We start from the raw sequence: 24,382 nt of genomic DNA on the forward strand, positions 1-24,382 counted from the left end.
CGCCGCCTCCTGGGCGTGGCCTCGCGCGCCCCGCCCTATCCCGCCTCTCCCTGCCCCAGATCAGTCCCTAGCAGCCGGGGCGCGGGGCGGAGACGCCCAGCGCACCTGGCAGGTGTCACCAGGTAGGACCCCGAGCCGGCAGAGCCCGGGTCGTGGCAGCCCTCGGACCCAGCCCGCTCAGACAGGGCGTGGAGACGGACCAAGCCCTCGCGTCCCTCGGAGATCAGACACTTAAGACGCGGGAGGAAGACGCCCGAGCACGGCCCGCCTCCTCGGCTTCTCCACTGGTGTCGAATGTGCAGCGCGCATTAAGCCCGAATAGCAATTTCTTTAAAAATAAATATATGTATATCCCCAATGTTATTGAGATACAATTGGCATGTGAAGTAGAGTTTAAGGTGTACAAGGAGATGATTTCCCAAGGGCAACCCTTGATTCGCGCCCGCGGTTCTCTGCAGCTCGGCAAAGACACCCCTGCCTCCAGGGTTCACATAAAAATCTGGATTTCTTTCTTTCCCCAGTCTTCTTGCTTTTATCTACAGACACACCTCAGCGCTGTTCGGTTCTAGCCTCTTCCTCCACCCAAGCGCCCAGCCTCGTTTCTCACATGGATTTCGGCAATAACTTGACACTCCAGGTTTCTATCCATTTCCGACTCTGTTGTGCTTTGTTTTTGTTTTTACTTTTTGTATCTCTACCCTCACTTCATTGGAGAAGGCAATGGCACCCCACTCCAGTACTCTTGCCTGGAAAATCCCATGGATGGAGGAACCTAGTAGGCTGCAGTCCATGGGGTCGCTAAGAATCAGACACGACTGAGCGACTTCACTTTCACTTTTCACTTTCATGCATTGGAGAAGGAAATGGCAACCCACTCCAGTGTTCTTGCCTGGAGAATCCCAGGGACGGGGAAGCCTGGTGGGCTGCCATCTATGGGGTCGCACAGAGTCGGACACGACTGAAGTGACTTAGCAGCAGCAACTCTCACTTCATTAGTTTGGATCAAATCTCAGATATCATAGTGTTTCACAAATGAATAATGTCACATTTGAGATGAAATGCACGCAGCATTCAATTAACTGTTTTAATGAACAATTTGTTGAAATTTAGTCCATTCACAATAGTTTGCAACTACCATCATCTACATCTAAAACATTTTCATCATCACCAAATAAAACCCATGCTTAACAAGAACTTCCTATTCCCCTATCCTCCCACATACTGACAACCACCAATATACCTTGTCTCTCTATGATTTACTTGTTTTGGATATTTCAAGTAATGGACTCAGAATCTTTGCCTTTTTTGTGTCTGACTTCTTTCATTAGCATGATGATTTCAAAGTCCATCTGGGTTGTAGCATGTGCCAGCACTCCATTCCCTTTTATTGCAAAATAATATTGTATTGTATGGGTATTCCACAATTTATCTATTCACCCAATAGAGGTTTGAGTTTTTGTATTTTATATTTTGTCTAGTGTGACTAGTGCTGCTATGAACATCTATGTACAAGTATTTGAACACCTACATTTAATTCTTTGTCATATATACCTAGGAGTGGAATTTCTTTTTTCATGGTAATTCTGTTCCGTATTTAACTTTTTTAAAGAACCACCAAAATGTCTCCCAAACAGCTGGGCCATTTTACATTCCAGTTAGCAATATACAAGGATTCCAATTTCTGCACATTCTTGTAAACACTTGTTATTTTCCACTCACTTTGAATTGCCATCCTACTGGGTGAAATTATATAATTTATTTGGATTAATGTCTGTTCAAGTCCCTTGCCCATTTTTCAATTGGATTGCCTTTTCATTATTCAGTTGTAAGAATTCTTTATGTATTCTGGATAGTAGACCCCTATCAGATATATGATTTTCAAATATTTTCTCCCATTATTAATTGTCTTTTCACTTTATTGGTGATGACCTTTGATGTACAAAAGTCTTTAATTTTGATTAAGCCCAATTTATCCTTTTTTGGTTTTTTTTTTTGTTTCTTTTGCTTTTGAAGTCATTTCTAAGAATCCATTACCAAATACAAGGTCGTGAAATTTTGCCCCTCTTTTCTTCTAAGAGTTTTGTGATTTTAGACATTATATTTAGGTTACTGATCCATTTTGAGTTAACTTTTGCATACGATGTGAGGTAGGGGCTCCAACTTCATTCTTCTGCATGTGAATATCCGGTTGTTCCTGCACCAATTGTTAAAGAAACTATTCTTTACCTACTGAGAGTCTAGCACCTGTGTGGAAAATCAATTGTCTCTGTCATAGACAACTGATTGAAGACAGGAGGACTGAAGACAACAATTGAAGGCAGGAAGAGAAGGGGATGACAGAGGATGAGATGCTTGGATGGCATCACTGACTCAACGGACATGAGTTTGAGCAAGCTCGGGGAGTTGGTGATGGACAGGGAATACTGGCATGCTGCAGTCCATGGGATTACAGAGAGTCGGACATGACTGAGCGACTGAACTGAACTGATAGGCATAGAGTTTATTTCTGGTCTTTCTGTCTATTCTATTCCATTGTTCTATCTGTATGTCCTTATGCCAGCACCACATTGTTTTGATAACTATAGCTTTATGGGAAAATTGGAAAATGTGAATCCTCCAACTTTGTTCTTCTTTCTCAATATTGTTTTGGTTATTCAGTGCCCCTTGCAATCCCATATGGATTTAAGGATCAGTAGTACCATTTCTGCAGGAAAGACCATTGTAATCTTGATAGCGATTGCATTGAATCTTGTTTGCTCTGAGTAGTAGTATCTTAGCAATATTGTTTTCCAATACATGAACATAGGATGTCATCCCACTTATCTACATCTTCTTTCATTCCTTTAAGCAATATTTTGTCATTTTTATTATACAACTCTTTCACTTCCTTGGTTAAATCTATTTCTGTGTAATTTTTTTGGATGCTACTTTAAGAGAATGATTTTCTTAATTTCTTAATTGTTCCTTGATGGTGTGTAGAACCACAACTGATTTTTATGGGTTGTTCTTCTATCCTGAAAATTTGCTGAACTCATTTATTAGTTCTAGTAGTTTTCTTGTGGATTCTTTGGGACTTTCTGTATATAAGATCCTATTTTAAAATGGATAACCAACAAGGACCAACTGTATAGCACAGGGAACTCTGCTCAATGTTATGTGGCAACCTGGATGGGAGGGGAGTTTAGGGGAGAATGGATCCTGAGCCCCTTTGCTGTTCACCTGAGACTATCACAACATTGGTAACTGGCTATACCCCCAATACACAATAAAAAGTTTTAAAAAAGACCCTATCATCTACGAACAGACTTCTTCTTTTCTGACTTGGAGGCCTTTAATTTTTATTGTCTGATCTTTCAGGCTAGAACTTCCAGCACAGTGTGGATGGCAGTGGCGATAGCAGGCATCCTGTCTTCTTCCTGATGCAAGGGGAAAAACTTTCACTCTTTCACCATTGAGCGTGATGTTAGGTGTGGCTTCTTCATAAATGCCTTTTAGCACGTCGGGAAAGTTCCTGCCTTTTACTACTTCTCTGATTGTTATCATGAAAGAATGTTGGATTTTGTAAGAAAAATTTTTTCTGCATCAATTGAGATAACCATGCACTTTTTACCCTGGATGCTATTAATGTGGTACATTGTACTGACTAATTTTCATTGTCGAATTACTCTTGCATTTTTAGAATAATTCCCACTTGGTCATGGTGTATGATCCTTATAATATGCTGTTGGATTTGGTTTTCTGGTATTTTATTGATGATTTTTGCGTCTATATCCATGAGGAATATTGGTCTGTAGTTTTCTTTCTTGTATTGTCTTTGGCATCAGTGTAATACTGGCCTCATAGATTGAATTAGAATGTGTTCCTTACCCCTCAATTTCTTTAGAAAAGGTTGAGAAGGATTGATGTTAGTTCTTCTTTAAACGTTAACTTTTAAAAGTTAAAAAAGAAAGGAACAGATCCCAACTCATCCTACAAAGCTAGTATTATTCTGTGGGAAAAAAAGGAAGACATGACAAGAACAGACTAATTCCTTAAAATATAGATGCAAAAATTCTCAAAAACTAGTAAACCAATAGTTAATTTAATATCTAAAATTTAATAATGTCTTTATTATGTAAAGGTAGATTCCCTCTATGCCCATTTTCTGGAGGTTTTTTTAAAATCATAAATGGATGTTGAATTTTATCAAAAGCTTTTTCTGCAGCTACTGAAATGATCATATGATTTTTATTCTTCAATTTATTGATGTGGTGGATCACATTGATTGATTTGTGTATATTGAAAAATCTTTGCATCCCTTGGGTAAATCCCATTTGATGGTGGTGTGAAATCCTTTTAATGTGCTGTTGGATTCCGTTTGCTAGTATTTTGCTGAGGACTTTTGCATATATGTTAATCAGAGATATTGGCCTATATTTTTTTTTGTTGTATTTTGGTGATATCTTTTGTCTGATTTTGATTTCAGGGTGATGGTAGCCTCATAGAATGAACTTAAGAGTGTTCCTCCCTCTGCATTTTTTGAGTTTGAGAAAAATAGATGTTAGCTCATCTCTGTGATGAGCTATCAAGCCCTGGAAGATTTTAATCACTAGTTGTGATTAAATAATTCACAAGTTTTAATTTTGTTCCTTGTGATCTGTCTGTTCATATTTTCTATTTCTTCCTGATTCAGTTTTGGAAGGTTGTACTTGGCTAAGAATTTGTCCATTGCTTCCAGGTTGTCCATTTTATTGGTGTGTAACTGCTTGTAGTATTCTTTTATGATCCATTGTATTTCTTCAGTGTCAGTTTAACTTCTTTTTCATTTCTAATTTTATTGATTTGAGTCCTCTCTCTTTTTTCTTGATGAGTCTAACTAAAAGTTTATCAATTTTGTTTATCTTCTCAATAAACAATCTTTAATTTGATTTTTGCTATCACTTTATTTCTATTTCATTTATTTTTGCTCTGATCTTTATGATTTATTTCCTTCTATTAGCTTTGGGTTTTGTTTGTTCTTCTTTGTCTTGTTGCTTTAGGTGTAGGGGTAGTTTGTTTGACATTTTTCTTTTTCCTTGAAGCAGGAATGTATTGCTATAAACTTTTTACTTAGAAATGTTTTGCTGCATCCCATAGGTTAGCTGCAGTCTATACATTTAAAGTAGTTGCAGCTGATATAAGCTAGTCTAAACTGAACTAAACCGATCTAAGCCAGTTCAAACCAGCCTAAAATCAAAATTGGTCTAAATCAGATCAAACCAACCTAAACCAAATCAGACCAGCCTAATCCAGATCAAACCAGTCTAAACTAGACCAGAGTGGTATAAGTCAGTTCAGACTGGTCTAAAGCAGTCCAAACGGATCTCCTCTGGGACTCTGGTTGATATGTGTTTGCTTCAGTCAACAATAGTGTCAATTTGTCCCTTGACAGAGGGGCTGCCCGTGCTGCCCTGGTCAGCTTCCCCTCACAGACAGCTTCCTGTCATTTCATCCTTGACTCTGCATGTTCCCTTGCCTCACTGAGATGTCCAACATGTCACAGTCACTGTTGTTCCTCACCCTGAAGTGGACAACTTCTTCCTGGCAGTGAGAATCTCTGGAGGGATGAGTTGTGTGGACAGCTGCAACCTTAACACCACAGCAATGAGCAGGACCTGGCCAGCACTGCCATGTTTTCAGGGTGGGCAGAGTGGGTGAAGATATTTGAGACCAGGAAAGTTGTGCACAGTACAACCAGAAGATGAGGGGACAGTGAGGTTCCCTAGGGGTCCAACATCCTGAGAGAAGACTGTAGCATTGGCGAAGGCAGAGACTTTGAAGCAGAGGGAGAGAAATGTGAAAAGTGGGCCCTGAGTGTGAATCAAGTATAGTGAAGGCAATCTAAGAGGAAAGCAAGTTCAGGAAAGAAGAGCAACACAGAAGTTGGAGAGTACAAACAAAACAGCTCGGGGTGCATGTGGAAAGGGTCACATCAGAGGGAGGCTAGAGGTGAAGAGGACAAAAGAGGGAACCCCATGACAGCAGAGGTCTTTCCAGATTCCCAGCTGAGGGAGCCACAGCTTCATCCAGTCTGCCACCTGGGGAGTAGTGAGGATAAGGTAGTTGCATGTGCACACTAAGTTGCATCAGTTGTGTCCCACTCTTTGCAACCCTATGGTGTCTGTAGCCTGACAGGCTCCTCTGTCCAGGGGATTCTCGAGGTAAGAAGACTAGAGTGGGTTGCCGCACCCTCCTCCAGAGGATCTTTCCAAGCCAGGGATCAAACCCACGTCTATTACATCTCCTGCATTGGCAGGTGGGTTCTTTACCACTAGCATGACCTGGGAAGCCCACCAAGGCACTATATAACTTAATAATACTTCATCCTTGATTGGGGCTTCCCTGGTGGCTCAAATGGTAAAGGACCCACCTGCAATGCAGAAGACCTGGGTTCAATCCCTGGGTCACAAAGATCCCCTGGAGAAGGGAATGGCAACTCACTCCAGTGTTCTTGCCTAGAGAATTCCATGGACAGAGGAGCCCCGGGGGCTATAGCCATGGGGTTGCATAGAGTCAGATATGACTGAGGGACTAACACACACACACACACACACACACACACACACTTCTTGATTAATAAAATGATCAAACAAGTCCATTGCCTTAAAACTCCATACAGCACTTACAGTCAGATGTTTCTTTTTTGTACAAAGACCTGATCATTAATTGACCTTGTGTTCCACCTGGTAATGCAGTGTAGAACTAAAGATAGACCAGGCTTCGCTGATGGCTCAGTGGTGAAGAATCCACCTGCCAGTGCAGGAGACACGGGTTTGATCCCTGGTCTGAGAAGACTCCACACGCTGTGGAGCAACTAAGCCAACACACCACAGAGCTTGTGCACTGGAGCCCTGGAGCCACAGCTACTGAGCCCATGCTCGGTGACAAGAGAAGCCACTGCGATGAGAAGCCCTAGCACCACGACTAGATAGTAGCCCCCATTTGCCGCAACTAGAGAAAACCCCATGCAGCAAAGAAGACCCAACATGAGAAAAATAATTTTAAAAAAAAAGGACAGATAGTTTTGAATCTCAGTTCTACCTCATGGTTGATATGATTTATGGCATGTCCCTTACTCCACCTAAGCCTCAATTTCCTTTTTTTTTTTTTAAATGAGGCATTTAAAAAATTGCTTATGAAATTATACAGTGCTAGGGCATGATAGGCTTGCAGTGTTGTCATACTTAATATTATTTTGCATTTTCAGCCCGAATTCAGAGATGCCTCTTCACAAAAGGCATTGTGGGAACTTCACTGGGCACAAAATTGGATTTTCTTTACAACCAGCAGCCTAATCAATCTTTATTCTTCACTTTGGCCTGCGTTCTTGGCCTGTCTAGTTCTCCCTCTCCTCCCTATTTCCTGCCTCTGATGTTGTCAGCGTTGGTCTCTCTCCAGTGTTGAGTTTTGTCCCCTGTTGTGGCCACTGTGAAATGTCAGTCGTCTACTAGTGGGAACGCCTGACCAAGATTCACTAAGAAAGCTGACTAGCTGCCTCAGAAAAAGGGGAAATTCAGAGCTCATTTCAGTGCTACTTTCTATCTGCTGGCTGTAGCTTTCTCATCCTTCCCCAAGAGATCAGTGATCACAATCCCTTTCTACCCACAGACTTCGCTAATCCCTTATTCGTATAAAGTCTGAATGTCCTTCAACCCTACTGAAAGATTTAACATGTGGCTATTTTACAGATCTTTTCTCATATGGACTAATGTAAACTGATGTACCATACCTTAGCATAGCATTGGAATTTCATCGGAGGTAACTAATCAGGAGATCCAGTTACTAAAATGAAAGAAATTATCCTTCAGATTGTAGGCTTTTAAAATTGGTGGATCATTGACAGCAAATATTAAATCAAACTTCTTATTTCTCAGTTTTCTTCTGAAAGATCTCAAAACGTTTTTGGTTGACCTGTAAGCTATGACACTGATGTCATCTCTGTCTCGCATCACACCCAGCAGCCCTTGCTCCAGTGCATACACTCTCAGAGATCTGTGGCCTCCAGTACATTTAACAGAGTGAGTAACATGCTTAGACTAACCCCACACCTGGCACAACAGCCCACTTGGCATAAAATACCATATCTCATTACTGAGACCAGAGTAAAAAGCTCATCCTCTTATAATTGACAAACCCCTGAGAGTCTCAAACTAAGTAACTCTTGGTCATAGCTTCTGACTGTTTTTGATCTTGAACATCAGGTTTTGCTGGTTCAAAGTGTTTTCTTCTGTGCTGAAGTGACCCTTAATTGTTCCATCACGTGTATCCCATAGCGTACAGGATTTCTGCTTTAGTCTTGTCATAATGATTAAGAACAAGATAAAGTAAGCAAATATATTAAAGATGAAAGCTGTTCAAAGTTTTCTTATTAAATTTTAGTAACATAACTAAAACAAAACAAAATTAAAAAATAAAACATTCCTGGATTTCCCTCATGGTCCAGTGGTTAAGAATCTGCCTTGCAACACAGGGGACACAGGTTTGACCCCCGGTCAGCAAACTAAGATCCTACATTCTGCAAGGCAATGAAGCCCGCGTGCCACAGCTAGTGAGTCATTAAGCCACAACTAGAGAGTCTCCACGCCAGATGGAAAGATCCTGTATGATACAACTAAGATTGGAGGCAGTCAAATAAAAAGTTAAATAAATAAATATTAAAATATTTCTCTGGCATTAAAATATTCCTCACTGTCCTGTTTATTTTTATAAATTTAACATAAAATGTGATGAAAGCTTCCTTTTCAGCACAAGCCATAATTTTTTAAGATTTATTTATTTACTTTATATTTTGGTTATGGTAGGTCTTTATTGCTCTGTGTGGGCTTTTTCTAGTTGCAGAGAGTGGGGGCTCTTCTCTAGTGTGTGGGCTTTTCATTGCAGTAGCTTCTCTTGCAGAACATGGGCTCTAGGCTCAGTGGTTGCAGCTTTCAGGCTTAGTTGCTCCATGGCATGTGGGATCTTCTCGGAGCAGGGATTGAATCCATGTCCCCTGCATTGGCAGGTTAACCACTGGATTACCAGGGACGCCTACATGTCATAATTCACATGTCTATCGCTATGGTGATGTGCTTTTAGGGCTCTTTCTACTACAAGGGGCACGATTGGAGGCTGGTCTTTTAGAAAATAGAAAGAAATACTTGTGATGATGAAAACTCATAAGTTTTCTACAGCAGGATAATCTAACCAAGACAGAAAGAAAAAAAATAAATGACATTCCCACTTTGTGGTAGACCGTTCTCAATGGGCAGTGTACATCCAGGTTATATATTAACCAGACCTCTTCAAAGCAGGAGGAGGAAATCAACCTTTGAGAAAAGTTGGTCTCCTTCTTCAGATGATAGTATTGTGATTCTAAGATTAACACTCCTTTTTCATCTTGTAAATGGATCTTTCATCTTTTTCAAGGGGTCACATTGACCAAAAGCTTTTTCTGTACATGCGTAAATGACTAAAACAAAACTTTTGATGAACTGTGCACAGTTCCTTGTCTCAAAATATATCTATAACTCTTGATCAATGGAGCAGTTCTCAGAGCTTCTGATAATGTTTCCTAGGTTATGATCTCTGGTTTGGCCTGAATAAAATTCTCTTTTCTTTCTCTTTAGCTTGATTGTTACTTGATTCTCTTTGACACTTGTTATCCTACACGTGAATTCCATCTGTTCTGGCAAGATCTAGTCTCCCTTTGTGACTGGTTTCATGTCCTTTGTACGGGTTTAGTGTAGTATCAGCCTTCTACCAGTAGGCAGATTCATTTTTTGTGTACTGTCAAATGAGGTTGTTCTAAGTGTGTGCTTATGCTTAGTCACTCAGTCGTGTCCGACTCTTTGTGACCCCAAGAACAGTAGCCCACCAGGCTCCTCTGTCCATGGGATTCTCCAGGCAGGAATACTAGAGTGTGTTGCCATTTCCTTCCCCATCTAAGTGTGTAAGACTGATCAGTCCCATTGTTAATTCCTCGATTAAATGGATGCCAACTTATAGGTCCTCTTGAGTCACAGCCAGCTACACTGGATCCATTGTTTGTAGAGAGTATTTTTCTATGACATGGAACTAATGCAATTGGAGTGATGACCTTTACAAAGTCAATTCCAAGAAAAACAGAAGGTGGAATGTGTGCAGTCCCATAGCACTTAGGACATGGGACATTAGAAACTGAGCAAGCATTACATGAGCCAAAAGTCCCCCTAGCTGACAGAATGTGGACAAGCTTTATTTATTATTCATTTTGAATTACCATGTTTATCAGAATTGTTGGCTTAATGCATGATTTGCAATTAAGCAGAAGGTCCCCACTCCAGAAGGAGGACCAAGCAGCATTCTAGAAGTAGCTTTGCCAGAAATAAAATGGTATCTTGCTCACTCTCTGACTCTTACTCCTACTTCTCAGTTAGGTTGGCCCCTAAATAAAAGAAGGGTTCCACACACTGGGACCCTTCTAATGAGCTTCATCCTATTCTTCCTGAGTAAAAAGCTGTATTTGGAGATTACCTTTGTGTGTGTGCATGCTCAGTCACTCGGTCGTGTCCAACTCTTTGTGTCCCCATGGACTGAAGCCCTCCAGGCTTCTCCTGTCCATGGGATTCTCCAGGCAAGAATACTAGAAGGCTGCCATTTCCTTCTCCAGGAGTCTTCCTGGCTCAGCTTATCAAAACTGTGTCTCCTGCAGCTCCTGCATTGGCAGGCAGATTCTTTACCACTGAGCCACCTGGGAAGCCCTACCTTTGTGTGGACACCTTTTGTTTTTCATACATAGGGTAGTAGGCAGATATAGTGAAATATCATCCAAAACTTTTGTTTTTCTTCTTATTGTTCTCTTCATATGACCCTTCCTCTGGTTAGTAAGAGGCATCTGTGCTGTCTTGAAGATACAGGTTGTTAGTGTTTCAGGTCATTTTCTGCATCAGTCTTTGGTCGTTTCTCTGACTCTGCTGACACAGATATTTTCTGCCTCTCTTTTCCTGAGATTTGTCTGTTACAGTGAATCTTCCTGAATACATGTATGTAGCAAAATTCCTAAATGTTTGTGTTTGTAGTTCTGTGCCAGCTCATTTATTAACTTAAAAGCTAATCCATTCCGACTGACATCATCTAATCTGGCTTGATTTAAATTTCAAGTCCTGGTGCTCAAAAGAGACAAATGAGCCTCCAGCTCAGATGTGTCCCAGCACAGATTCCCTGGAGACGGTATCTGTCGGCTCACTGTGATAACCACACACAACCCCTTTAATTTAGGGGCCAACCTGACTGAGAACTAGGAGTGAGAGAGAGTGAGCAAGATATCCATTTTATTTCTGGCAAAGCTAAGTTCTAGAATGACGCTTGGTCCTCCTTCTGGAGTGGAGACCTTCTACTATCTCCCCACTGAAGTGTACAGACTCACCCACTCACCCACTCACCTACAGAGCTAACTAGAGGATCGTAGGTTGTGAAGGCTCCAGATAAGCAGACAGCGTGAGGTGGACAAAGAGTGAATAGTAGGCTGGCCAGGTTGAGGGGGAGAGCCAAGAGCACGGGTCCCTTAAGAGTTGTGGCTGACACCAACACCCACCCCTGCCTGAGGCCAGCGGATGCAAGTCTCCCCTCAGCACTGGTTGTTTAGTAGCAAATTGTTTAGCATGGACACATGTTTGTGTTTTTTTGCAGTTTTTTTTTTTTTTTTTTAGTTTCTTTTTCTTGTAGTTGATTTCTAGCCTCTCTGTCTCTCTCTTTTTATATCAGATCAGATGTATATATACACACATATATATACATACACACACACACACACACACACACACATATATATATAGTGATGGGGGTTTAGTCGCTAAATCGTGTCTGACTCTTGTGATCCCATGGACTGTAGCCTGCTAGGCTCTTCTGTCCATGAAATTTTCCAGGCAAGAAATTGGAGTGGATTGCCATTTCCTTCTCCATCTTCCCAACCCAGGGATTGAACCCATGTCTCCTGCACTGTAGGCAGATTCTTTACTGCTGAGCCACCAGAGATCCCCATATATAATCACTTTGTTGTACACCAGAAACTAACACAACATTGCAAATCAACTATACTTCAATTTTTTTTAATGGTTTAAAAAATTAAAGAAATTAGTCTTAGGAGGATTGAGTCCCATAAAGGTTTCTTTGTTTGTTTTTTTACTTAAAAAGTCATTTTACAAGTGAAAAAAATCAAGTTATTAAATTGAATTCTAAAACCTTTGGTAAAAGGCAATGCTACTCTCTGATAAGAATAAAAATAAAGCAAGAATAGAATTTTTTAAATGTATACAACAATCAAGTTATAAGTAAAAGTTCAAATAAATTTCGTTTCCTAAATAGCTTTATTGAGATAAAAGTCACAGGTTATACATTTCACCCATTTAGAGTATATAATTCATTGTTTTTAGTATATTACAGAGATCTGTTTTAGACTGTCTTCCTCATCCCTTAAGAAACCATATTCCATGGCCAGCAGCCACTCCTCACCCTCTGCGACCTCCCTGAGGGATAGTGGCTACTCCTGGGTTTCAGCCCTGGGAGGATCATTCCATCTCCTGTGCTGACCAGGCATCTCCGGGGGTGGTGCTGGCTCCTGGCCTGGGTCCTCCTGGGACTCAGTGTTGCGAGGAAGCCATATGGGGGAGGTGCCCCAGCCGGTCCAGTTCCAGCTACCTTGGTGGAAGAGGCTTCATTTCAGATCACTTCACCAGCCTGGCACAATCTGACTGCCCTTTGCTGTGTGAGTCCCACTGAGAACCTCCCTGTCAAGCCCCATCAATCCACAGCACCAGAGAGGCAGTCACAGATTGCCCTTTGGGCTACTGAGCTTTGGGGGGCTTGCTGGCAGTGGTGGGCCCTTGAAATGCTGTGCAGAACAGAGTCCCTCACAGACCCTCCCTAGAACCTGGAGTTGTCCTGGGTCCCTGACGCCCTCACCTCCCACACACCATCAGCAACCAGCCCCAGTTCTTTTTTGGCTGTGCCAGGTCTCTGCTGTAGCACAGGCTTCTCTTGCTGCGGAGCACGTGCTCAGTAGTCGCCCCGCAGCATGTGGGATCTTATTTCCTCCACTAGGGATCGAACCCACATCCCCTGCATTGGAAGGCTGGTTGTTAACCACTGGACCGCCAGAGAAGTCCTCCAGTCTGGTTCTTACAGGTGCCTGCTCCACAGAGCCCACTGACCCCGAGGTTCGGCAGTGCCATTTCGTCTGGACCGCGTGGTGCCGGAGCTTTCTGAGACCCTCTGCCCTGTGAAGGTTCTCGCGCCAGCTCTCCAGGCCCCACCCTCTCACCCATCCCCCAAACCCAGTTGGAGCCTCTTCACAACCCATCCCCCTGCTCTGCCGGGACCTCTGTCCTGCCTCCCCCAACCTAGGGAACCCCACCTGGAGAACCCCGGTACTCCTCCCGGCATCCCTACCGCTCCCCTAAAGGCTCTCCGTAGTCTGTGCACGCTCTCCCCCGCAGTAAGCCCAGAACTCCTTTCCGGGTGACAAGGCAGATGCTGACGCACCGTCTTCTTCCCAGAGCTGGGCATGGAGCCAGAGGTAAATGTCAGTCAATGTTAATTGAATGAACACTGTGTTCACACCACCCACATGAGAACAAACATGGCCGGGAATCGGCAGCCCCCAGGCAGGCAGTTGGGGACCCTGAGAGTGAAAGAGGTGGGCTCCAGGGGCCCTGAGGGGTGCTGGTGGGGAGGCCGGGGCGGCTGACCTGAAGCAGGGTGTCCCAGGTGAGGGGCTAGGGGCTGGTCCTCAGTGGAGGCGAGCAGACCCTGGGAGGCTGCGGTCACTGGCCGGCAGCCGTAGTTGCAGGGGCTGCGGCTGGTTTCTGGCGTTCTTGTGTGGGCCAGCGTCCTGCTGTCCTGGGTGCCCTGGCCACGGGTCACTGTGCATCTGGTCTCTCCTGAACAAGGAAGTGACTTCTCCTGGAGGGCAGAGACGGGGACACGGTGGGAGCAGAGGAGGGGCTGGGGGCCGTTCCAGTGATTCTGGGCAGCCCTCTCGGGCGAGTCTCTGCTTCTGGGCTGGGAGTCTTTTCTGTGGCCTCAGCCTGGTCAGTGTCACTTCCACACAAAGAAGCAAGTGGGCCCCAAGATTTAAAGGTAGGATCGCTGTGAACTTAAGCTGTTATCAGCTACCAGAGGGCATTTTTTTCCGCAGGGAATATCCAATCTCACACAGTGACCGGTGAGTCTTGCTTTTCCATGTGTAAATGTGCCGGGCGACCTGTCCGTGACCCCTCATCTGGGCTGCACCTTCTGGTCACCTTTCTCATGGGCACCAGAAGCTAAGTCGCCTCCCTGTGCAGAGACTGAAACAAGCAGGGTGGGTATGGCTCCAGCACAAGGGGTTTATGTTGTAAATACAGTAGCTGTAGTTTGATCATATAATTTAAATTATTCAGATTTGTAAGGTTTTTGGCAAGGTTTGGCATCAGGCTTTTATTGGGCAGATTGAGATATCATGGAATCATACCTGATATTGGTGTTTGGAAGGCAAACCTGTGCAAAGATGCCTGATTTGAGAGACATATAAACGAATATCCAAGAAGAGAGATTCTGTGCATAGAAGAATATTTGAAAATAACTAGAGGCAGCAAATATGAGATAACTATGCCTCCAGGACCCTGAGTTTAATCCTGGTAAAATACGTACAATATAGAATTTACCATCTTAACAATTTTTAGGTGCACAGTTTAGAGCCATTAAGAGCATTTTCATTGTTGTGCAACCTTCCCCCCATCTCTCTCCAGGACTCTTTCATCTTCCCAAAGAGAAACACTGTCCCATGAAAGTGGATCATACAGAATTTGTCGCTTGGTGTCTGTCTTATTTCACTGAGTATGATGTCCTCCAGGTTTTTCTGTGTTGTAGCCGGCATCTGAGTCTCCGTCCTTTTTAAGGAGAGTAATATTCTATTATGTGGACGGGCCTCATTTTCTTTGTCTATCATCCACTGATGGGCCCTTGGGCAGCTCCCTGCTCTTGGTCGTTGTGAGTGATGGGCTACGAGCACAGGTAGATTGTGACCTTCCATGAACTGGGCTTTCTTGAGCCCCGGAGAGGGAGGATCCAGTGCTTCTGTGTTGTGGGGGCTGTTTGACAAGGCACAACGTACCCAATTTTATAAACTGGGCCTGCGCACTTTTCAAGGGCCTAAGAAACAATATGAGAAAAAAAATTTCCCCCTGGTTTAAAATACAAAAAGAACACTGTAGGTTTTCCCCCGTGGTCCAGTGGTTAGGACCTTGCCTTTCAATGTAGGGGGCATGGGTTTGATCCCTGGTTGGGGAACTAAGATCCCACATGCCATGCCAAGCAGTACATAAAGGATGTTTCAGTCCAGTTCAGTTGCTCAGTCATGTCCAACTCTTTGCGACCCCATGGACTGAAGCACGCCAGGCCTCCCTGTCCATCACCAACTCCCGGAGCTTACTCAAACTCATGTCCATTGAGTCGGTGATGCCATCCAACCACCTCATCCTCTGTCGTCCCCTTCTCCCCCCGCCTTCAATCTTTGCCAGCATCAGGGTCTTTTCCAATGAGTTAGTTCTTCGCATCAGGTGGCCAAAGTATGAATATTCAGGACTGATTTCCTTTAGGATTGACTGGTTGGATCTCCTTGCAGTCAAAGGGATTCCCAAGAGTCTCCTCCAACACCACAGTTCAAAAGCATCAATTCTTCTGCCCTCAGCTTTCTTTATAGTCCAACTCTCACATCCATACATGACTACTGGAAAAACCATAGCTTTGACTAGATGGACCTTTGTTGGCAAAATAATGTTGCTGCTTTTTAATATGCTGTCTAGGTTGGTCATAGCTTGTCTTCCAAAGAGTAAGCGTATTTTAATTTCATGGCTGCAGTCACCATCTGCAGTGATTTTGGAGCCCCCCAAAATAAAGTCTGTCACTGTTTCCATTGTTTTGCCATCTATTTGCCATGAAATGATGGAACCAGATGCCATGATCTTAGTTTTCTGAATGCTGAGTTTTAAGTCAACTTTTTCACTCTCCCCTCACTTTCATCAAGAGGCTCTTTAGTTCTTCTTCGCTTTCTACCATAGGAAGGTGTCATCTGCATATCTGAGGTTATTGATATTTCTCCTGGCAATCTTGATTCTAGCTTGTGCTTCATCCAGCCCAGCATTTCTGCATATACGTTAAATAAGCAGGGGACAATATACAGCCTTGAAGTACTCCTTTCCCGATTTGGAACCAGTCTGTTGTTCCATGTCCAGTTCTACTTTGGAACTTCCCAGGTGTTCCAGTGGCTAAGGCTCCTTGCTCCCAATGCTAGGGGCCTGGGTTCGATCCTTGATCAGGGAACCAGATCCCACATGCAGCAACTGAGAAATTGTGCAGCCAAATAAATCAATAAAATAATAACAAAAGAATTTGTTTAGAAAAATCTTCATAATATAAAAAAGAACATTGCAGGTTTGAAATGTTAAAATGTTCAAGTTGTGATAGAAATTTAGCTCTTATTCAGTTATGAAATAATGATTGTATTTGACACGTTTGCTATGATGTGGGAACAGAGTGTACAAAGTTCAAACAGGGACTGTGGGGCTGCCATTTATCTTGGAAAATGTTTATACGACTCAACTGTCTGGTGTCATTTTCCTCAAATCATGCGATGTGTGGCATCCGAGACCTTTGACCTGCTGTGAAGGAAACCAAGTTCCTGCACCCTTCTGCCGATGGCCCTCACAGATCAGCTGGAAGGCAGAAGGGTGGTGGTCAGCTGCGGGGAGGAGGCTGCAGCCTGGGACGAGGACAGCTGATCCAGAGCTTTCCCAGCATGTGGGCTGGTTCATCCCTGCAGCAGGCCCGAAGACAGGCAGTGGGCAGACACTGATGGCTGGAAAGCTTGGCTCCAGCGCACCCAAGGGGAGGATGTCAGTGGGAAAGATGGGCCGACTGACTAGATATGGGGTGTTGTTATGGCCTGAACTGTGTCCTCCCAAATCCTACCCCGGGACCTCAGGATGTGACTGTCTGTGGAGACGGGGCCTTTAAAGAGGTGACTGAGGAAGAATGAGGTCTATAGGGTGGGCCTTCATCACACAGGACTGGTGTCCTTATAAGAGATCAGGACACAGGCACACAGTGATGGCCATGTGGGGACATGGGGAGAAGATGCCAAGGAGAGCGGCCCCAGAGGGAACCAGCCCTGCCCACACCTTGACTTGGGCCTGCCAGCCTCCAGGATGCAAGACCATCCTTGTCTGTGGTGTTTGTTATGCAGCCTAGCAGACTGATACGGGCATCCCATGTAGTGGGTTAGGGGCACATTTGGTTTCTCAGGCTGGTCCTGAGTTGGAGGTGGGGCAAAACCAGGGCGGACATCTGGGGTCACTGAGAGGTTTGACCGGCTCCCCTGGCTGGCTGCTCTAGGCTGTGGGTCTGTCTGTAAGTTCAGTCTCCCAGGACTAGGAACTGTGTCTCGGGTTCCACCATGGAAACACTTGTCTTTTTCCCAAGGGCCACTTTGGAGTAGAGGGTCAGGAGTCTGGGTGGGAAGACTGGGAGGTTCAGGGGCCCCCAGTGAGGCCCCAGAACCCAGAACAGCCTGCTCACACCTGCAGAGCTGCAGTGAGGTGGGAGGAAACTCTCAGACACACCTGGGCATCTGTCAACATGCAGGATGCTCATGTGATAAAGGTGTGTCCCAGCTTTGCAGGTGCTGTTTTTTTTTTTTTTCCTTTGAGGGGAAAAGTTTAGAATGCTGTTGTCACATGTTGACATAGACTTTGAAGTGCTTTTTAAAAAAATCATATATTTGTTGGGTCTTCGTTGTGCTGCACAGAATCTCTAGTTGTGGTGCACAGGGTCAGTAGTTGCTGGGCATGGGCTTAGTTGCCCCTCAGCATGTGGGATCTTAGTTCCCCAACCAGGGATCAAACACACATCCCCTGCATTGCAAGGTGAATTCTTAACTCCTGGACCACTAGGGAAGTCCTTGACTTGCTTTTTTAAAGGCAGAATTTAAAAGAGAAATGGTATTGTTGTCACTAAGACCAGCATCCTCTGGTCTCTTTTCGCTTCGTCTTTATCACTTTTCAGTGACAAATAGCTCCAAATAGGGCTCTGAGTTCATGCTATTGTGTCTCTTTTGAAGCAATTAGCAAAACTTCTGAATGACATGCATATGCTTTTTGTGGCTCATGAGCTATGGTTTACTGCCGATACATTTAAATCTAAAATTACCGAAAACCAAAACTCAGAGCAGTGACGTATCCTGTGACTTGTTTTTTATATAATTTTTATTTATTTCTTTTTGGCTGGGCTGGGTCTTTGTTACTGTGCCGCCTTTTCTCTAGTTGCAGTGAGAGGGGGCTACTTTCTAGTTGCCGCAGTGGGGACTACTCTTTGTTGAAGTGTGTGGGCTTCTTACTGAAGTGACTCCTCTTATTGTGGAGCACAGGCTCCAGGCCATGGGCTTCAGTAGTTGCAGCATGTAGGCTCAATAGTTGTGGTGCACATAATCTCAGTAGTTGGTCTGAGGCATGTAGGATCTTCCCGGGCCAGGGATCGAATTTGAGTCTCCTGCATTGGCAGGCGGATTCTTTACCACTGAGCTACCAGGGAAGCCATGATTTGTCATTTCCATTGACAAAAACATATAAATGAGGCTAAAAGTCTTTTGCCTTTCTGAGATGTTTTGTGTTGCTCAGTTCTGTCCTTACGGGAGGCACAGGGTTATTTCTCAGTATTTGTATGGGGCCAAAGGAATCTGTGCTGACAGTAATGGCTCGGGAGAAAATACCAGCCTTGCTCATTTGGATCAGGTGCTCCTGTGTGAGGTGAGAGGAGCAGGAAACAAACCAGACCCCTGCCCGCCCACCCCCGCACCTCCAGTGCTGTCCCACTCCCCACCAACACCACTGCCCAAAACTTTCCTGGTTGGCTTGTCTGGGTGGGAGGGAACCACTCCCTCTCATGCACCGCCACCCCCCCCTCCCCAGTCTGTGCTCCTCCCCAGCTCTGTTCTCCCAAAGGCTCTGAATTCCTAGCATGGGGCCCAGACAAGGCAGCCAGATGGGGGAGGCTGAGGATGGGGAGGACTCAACCTGGAGAGCTGGGTGTGTTCCTGGGCTTGGGACCTCAACATTTCAGGGAGTTTAGAAAGCAGATTTGCACTGTGCTTTGGAAGGCAGATGACATCGTGACTTCACGGAATCATCTGAAAACCATTAGTTGAAAGGGAGCCCACACCTCACTTCACAGAGAGGGAAACCAGACCCTCAAAAGACCCAGTGGTCTCCCCATGGCCCCACAACAAATAGAGTGACCTGGGAGAGGTGGGGGGCCTGTGGTCCCTGAGGACACTGTTCCTGTCACATCACAGGGTCCTGAGCTGGAGACCACAGGGGCCAGTGACAAGGTGGGGCTGCAAGACAAGCCAGGAGAGATTCTGGAACATGGGATGGAGGGAGGGAGGGGGGCAGGGGACTCGGCAGCCTGGGGAACCCCACCCCGCTCACCCCCGACCTTCCCAGAGTTTCTGGGCTTCTACACTGTGCTCGGCAGAACTCGGAAGGACGGTGTTCGGATCACTTCCGCTCCCTGCAGGGCTCTGTGCAAGTGGCTCTGCTGATGGGCCCCGGCTGTGGTGGATAACAGAATATTCTAGATCAGTGGTTCCCAACCTTTTTGGCACCAGAGAGCAGTTTCATGGAAGACAAGTTTTCCAGGGCTGGGGGGTGGGGATGGTTTCAGGATGATTTCTCATAAGGAGCACACAACCTAGATCCCCGCATGCGCAGTTCACAGTAGGGTTCGAGCTCCTATGTGAATCCAATCCCGCCACTGAGCTGACAGGAGACAGAGCTCAGGCTACGGTAATGTGAGCATGTGAGCAATGGGGAGCGGCTATAGATACAGATGAAGCTTCTCCGCTCAGTCGGCAGTCTCCTCCTGCTGTGCAGCCTGGTTCCTAACAGCCCCAGGGATTGAGGACTCCTGTTCTAGTTGGAGGTGGTGGTTACACAACATTAAAAATGCATGAAATGCCACTGAATTGTCCACTTCCGAATGGTTAATTTTATGCCGTTTGAATATCATCTCCATTGAAAAAAAACAATTAGGAATAAATTGGAAACCAAATTGCCAGCTCTATGAACAGCCAGGGAACCAACCACATAGCCCCAGTGGGTCGGAGCAGCTCAGGCTGGGGGTCCAGAGGGCCTCTGCAGAGGGACTCGGAGGCGCAGGAGGAAGCAGGCTGCAGAGGGTAGGCCCCCCGGGCACACATTAACCTCAGAGACCTTCTCCTCTGAAGCAAAAAAGGGCTTGATCGTTCTCCAGAGAAAAGTGCTGTTGAAAATCTATTTTCCATCAGTAATAAAGAGAAATTTGCTACAAGCCCTTAAGAGACAGGTGTGTATTAGGAAGGGGAAAAGTCATCTGAAAGGCCGCACAGTGCACGGTTCAACCCCGGGATGCTCTAGAAAAGGCACAGCCATGGGGACAGTAAGGGATGGGGTGGGCTGTGCCAGGGGTGGGGGGTGAACAGGCAGAGCACAGAGGGTTTTCCAGGCAGTGAGATGACCCTGTATGACCCTTAATCACAGGTACATCATACATTTGTCCAAACCTGTAGCAGGTACAGCACCAAGACTGAACCCTCATGACACAGTGGGCTTCAGTTTACAATAATGTGTCGGTGTCAGCTGATGGGTCCCAGCAAATGCACCCAACTTTCATGTTTTGGAGAAGGAAATGGCAACCCACTCCAGTGTTCTTGCCTGGAGAATCCCAGGGACGGGGGAGCCTGGTGGGCTGCCATCTATGGGGTCGCACAGAGTCGGACATGACTGAAGCGACTTAGCAGCAGCAGCAGCAAGAAGTTAACAATGGAGGTGGAGGTGGGTGGCGGGGCAAGGACGGGCATTCTCTGCACATCCTACACAATTTTGTAAACAAAGCCCCTCTAAGAAAATCACATTATTTTTCTTAACATCATGCCATTTTGCCCCTACTCCTGTTTATTTATATATTTGGCTGCATCAGTTCTCACTGTGGCACATGGAATCTTTTTTCTTTGTGTCTTGTGGACTCCAGAGCTTGTGAGCTTATTTGCTCCACTGCCTGTGGGATCTTGGCTTCTCAGTGGTAAAGAGCCTGCCTGCCAATGCAGGAGACATGGGTTCGATCCCTGAGTTGGGAAGATCCCCTGGAGGAGGGCATGGCAACCCACTCCAGTGTTCTTGCCTGGAGAATCCCATGGACAGAGGAGCCTGGTGGGCTGCAGTCCACAGGGTCGCAAAGAGTCAGACGTGACTGAAGTGACTGAGCACACAGCACACACGTGTGGGATCGTAATTCCCTGGCCAGGGATTAAACCCACACCCCCTGCATTGCAAGGTGGATTCTTAACCACTGGACAGCCAGAGAACCTGTCTATTCATTTTTGAAAATCCATGTTGATGGAGAAGGATTAGGAAGGCAGGAGGGAGGGGAGGAGGAGCCTCGTGTGCAGGCATCCATGCCCTCTGGTGCCAACAGGCCGAGCGATGGCCAGCGCTGGGCATCTGCTGCTGCTACTGCTCTGCTTGCTACCCGTGGCCCCGGTGCTGACAATAAAGAAGTACCAGCAGCTGTCCCATAAGGTAAGTGTCACGTCCCTGTCTCTGTAGGGCCCAGGGCTAACTCTCGCCAGACCCACCCCAGGGCACCTGGGCTCCTAGCCCCCTTTCCTGCCATGTGCTCTGTGCTTTTTCTCCTGCCCCACCCCCACTTTGAACTGGACCCCCACTTCATGAATGCATCTGCTTCCTAAGGCTCTCAGATCCCCAGGATGACTGGCTCTTGGTGGACCCCCAGATCCCCAGTGCCAAGTCCCAAGTCCAGGGACCCCACACAGGACTGGGGAGTGTGTGCAGAAGAGGCAGTATGGGAGGAGGCGGGGCAGTGGGTGGTCTGGTGGGGTGACGTGACCAGCTCCTGTGCGTCATGGAGTGACAGCAAAGACAACGCAGTCTGTCGGTCCTGGGGGCCGTGTGTCACCACCCTGATCCCCACGTCCTGCCTGGTCCAAGGTGCCCACTGTGCAGGATGCAGGAGGGAGGGCACCGCGCTGTGTGGCCGGTGCTTTCCAGATGCACCTCCCTCCTCTGTCCCCCGCTCACCCGCTCGGCTTCTGGCCTCCAGTTCCTAAACCCAGACGACAGCTTTTATCTCAGCCAAGAAGAGGTAAAGTTACTCACAGCCAATAGTAAACCCGCAACGGCGTCGTTGCAGCCTCCAGTAATTTTGCGTTTGTAAAGGAGTTTTGAGATGTTGAGAACCAAGTCGAGGGCACCTCCTCACAGGAGGTGGGCAGGTGGCAGGCCTGGGCTTCAGCTCCAACTCCTAGTTGGCTGTGTGACCCTGGGCAAGTCGCTTACCCTCTCTGAACCGTGACATCTCACCTATAAAATGTGAGAGCACGTGGAATGGGCCAGGTGAGCTTCTTCCGCTCACCAGCATCCTTTGTCCTCTGGGCCTGGCTCCCTTAGCCTTCCGGAACAGTGTCGGGCAGGCAAGCTAATTTGCCGGGCTGGACAACAGCCTTGCAGGGACGCTGGATCTGTGGGGGCACACGTAAAGGAACCCCAACTTTGCAGCGCATCGGAGAGCCCTGTGAGACGCACAATGAATGCCAGAGTGACTGCTGTGTCACCAACAGCCTGAACCCTCAGAAGTTCTGCACCGCCCAGACCGTATTCCAGCAGTGCCTGTCCTGGAAGAAGGTGTGTCCTGTCCGGGCGGGTGAGAGGTGGAGGGCAAGGGGCCGGGGAGGCAGCCCCTGAAAGGAGGGCTGGGGGCCTGGCAGAAAGGACCGCTCTCCTTCTCCTGCAGCCAAATGGGTACATCTGCAAGGACCACTTGGAGTGCCAGAGCAAGTGCTGTGTCATCAACAACCACAGCGTGCAGACGTACTGCAAAGCCAAGACCGTCTTCCTGCAGTGCTTGCCCTGGCGCAAGGTGAGGCCAGGGGCCACGGGGCTGGAGGGAGGCGCCCGCCAGCTCTGACCTCCGACCTCTGTCCCCAGCCCAACTGGGACTACTGCGACTACCACAGCGAGTGCCGCAGCAAGTGCTGCATCCGGCTGAATGAGCTCAGCCCCAACCGCTGCATCCCCCAGAGCGGCATCCTGCTCCAATGCCTGCCCTGGGTGAGTCCTGGAACCCAGTCCGGCCCCACCTGGGGGGCTCAATCCCGCGACTGGCCTGAAGGCAGGCGGGCAGTGACCTGGAGGGCGGTGTGTCCACGTGTGTGGGTGGCCGTCTCCTCCAGGAGAGGCCGCCAGTTGTCTCTGCAAGTTGGCCTCCTGTTGCTGCACCTGCAGCAGGAACGTGGCTGAGCTCAGAAAAGGACACAGGTTGTGGGGAGTGGGTTCTCAGGTCCACTAGGGTGGCAGCAGGGCATAGCGTGGGCACTTGGGGAAGGGCCAGCATGGTGGTCGGTGGTGGGCCCACAAGATCCGGCAGCACCCGGGCCTAACTCCTGTGGGGCTAGACCCCAGGCTGGACGAAGGGGAGGGCCCCCTCTCAGGAGTTTCCTCCACTGGAGACTTTCACTGGCTGAACTGGAAATCCAGAAGGACAGGGTTCAGTGAGGCAGCCTGCAGAAGTCAGCCCCCAGAACACAGAACCTGAAGACACCGTGAAGAACAGTTGGGGGCAGAAAGGGATGGGGGCACGGTGACGAGGTTGGAGAGGATGCTCTGGTGTCTGAGCTTGGATGCCAGGATCCAGGACTTCTGTCTGATTATAAAGGTGTGTCTGAGCCCAGAGGTTGAGAACCAGGCCTTTCTGAGCATCCTCCCCTGCCGGCCATGGCCCATCAGCACCCAGAACAACAGTGGGTGCAGCAGGTGCCACAACAGTGAGTCCACGGGTGTCCCCAGGGTATCCAAGTGAACCAGGCAACACTGTCAGTGGCTTCCCCCAGAGGTGCAGACTGTCGGTGCCGAGGAGAGTGTCTGGTCATTATCCAACTGGCCCTGAAGGCCAACTCCTTCCTGCCTCGTGGGCTGTGTCTCCCTGTGTGTTTCCTAATTGTGCTGTGCCTTCTAGTGACGTGGGCCCAGTCTGTGCCCTGGAGACCACCCTACACCCTGAGCCCTGAGTCTGTTCATGGGACCATGAAGACCTGCAGGTATTACACGTCTAACCATGAACTCCCGAGACCATCCATGTCCGTGCAAGCCAGGGGCAGCTCCTGGAACCTCAATGTGATGACTTAGCATGAATAAACCTCCTGACTGAGTGAGCATGTTTCTGTGGGTGTGGAGACCCAGGTCTCAGCTCGGCCGTCTTGAGGAGCCCCCTCAACCAGAGACCAAGTCTCCCCAGAGGAAAGGGCAGGTGTAGACGTGCCCCT

General features: G+C 46.9%; 1 protein-coding gene across 1 annotated transcript; it reads left to right on the forward strand.

The window, feature by feature from the left end:
* Window positions 1–13,611: 13,611 nt before the first annotated feature.
* On the forward strand, window positions 13,612–24,268 carry LRCOL1 (leucine rich colipase like 1). The gene is made up of 7 exons (XM_024977636.1): window positions 13,612–13,669; window positions 14,171–14,197; window positions 21,520–21,623; window positions 22,620–22,745; window positions 22,855–22,980; window positions 23,049–23,171; window positions 24,076–24,268. The coding sequence occupies exons 3-7, from the start codon at window positions 21,528–21,530 to the stop codon at window positions 24,076–24,078; spliced, it is 474 nt and encodes a 157-aa protein (XP_024833404.1). The 5' UTR covers window positions 13,612–13,669; window positions 14,171–14,197; window positions 21,520–21,527; the 3' UTR covers window positions 24,079–24,268.
* The last annotated feature ends 114 nt before the right edge of the window (window positions 24,269–24,382 follow it).

The sequence above is a fragment of the Bos taurus genome, chromosome 17 (assembly GCF_002263795.3).
Source record: "Bos taurus isolate L1 Dominette 01449 registration number 42190680 breed Hereford chromosome 17, ARS-UCD2.0, whole genome shotgun sequence".
Classification (NCBI taxonomy): domain Eukaryota; kingdom Metazoa; phylum Chordata; class Mammalia; order Artiodactyla; family Bovidae; genus Bos; species Bos taurus.

What these genes read in the sequence shown, in the direction of transcription:
- LRCOL1 (XM_024977636.1), top strand. Translation starts at nt 21,528, where the DNA reads ATGGCCAGCGCTGGGCATCTGCTGCTGCTACTGCTCTGCTTGCTACCC. An exon ending in AGTGCCTGTCCTGGAAGAAG is followed by an intron (nt 22,746 to 22,854) that starts GTGTGTCCTGTC and finishes CTTCTCCTGCAG; the next exon opens with CCAAATGGGTACATCTGCAA. An exon ending in AGTGCTTGCCCTGGCGCAAG is followed by an intron (nt 22,981 to 23,048) that starts GTGAGGCCAGGG and finishes CTCTGTCCCCAG; the next exon opens with CCCAACTGGGACTACTGCGA.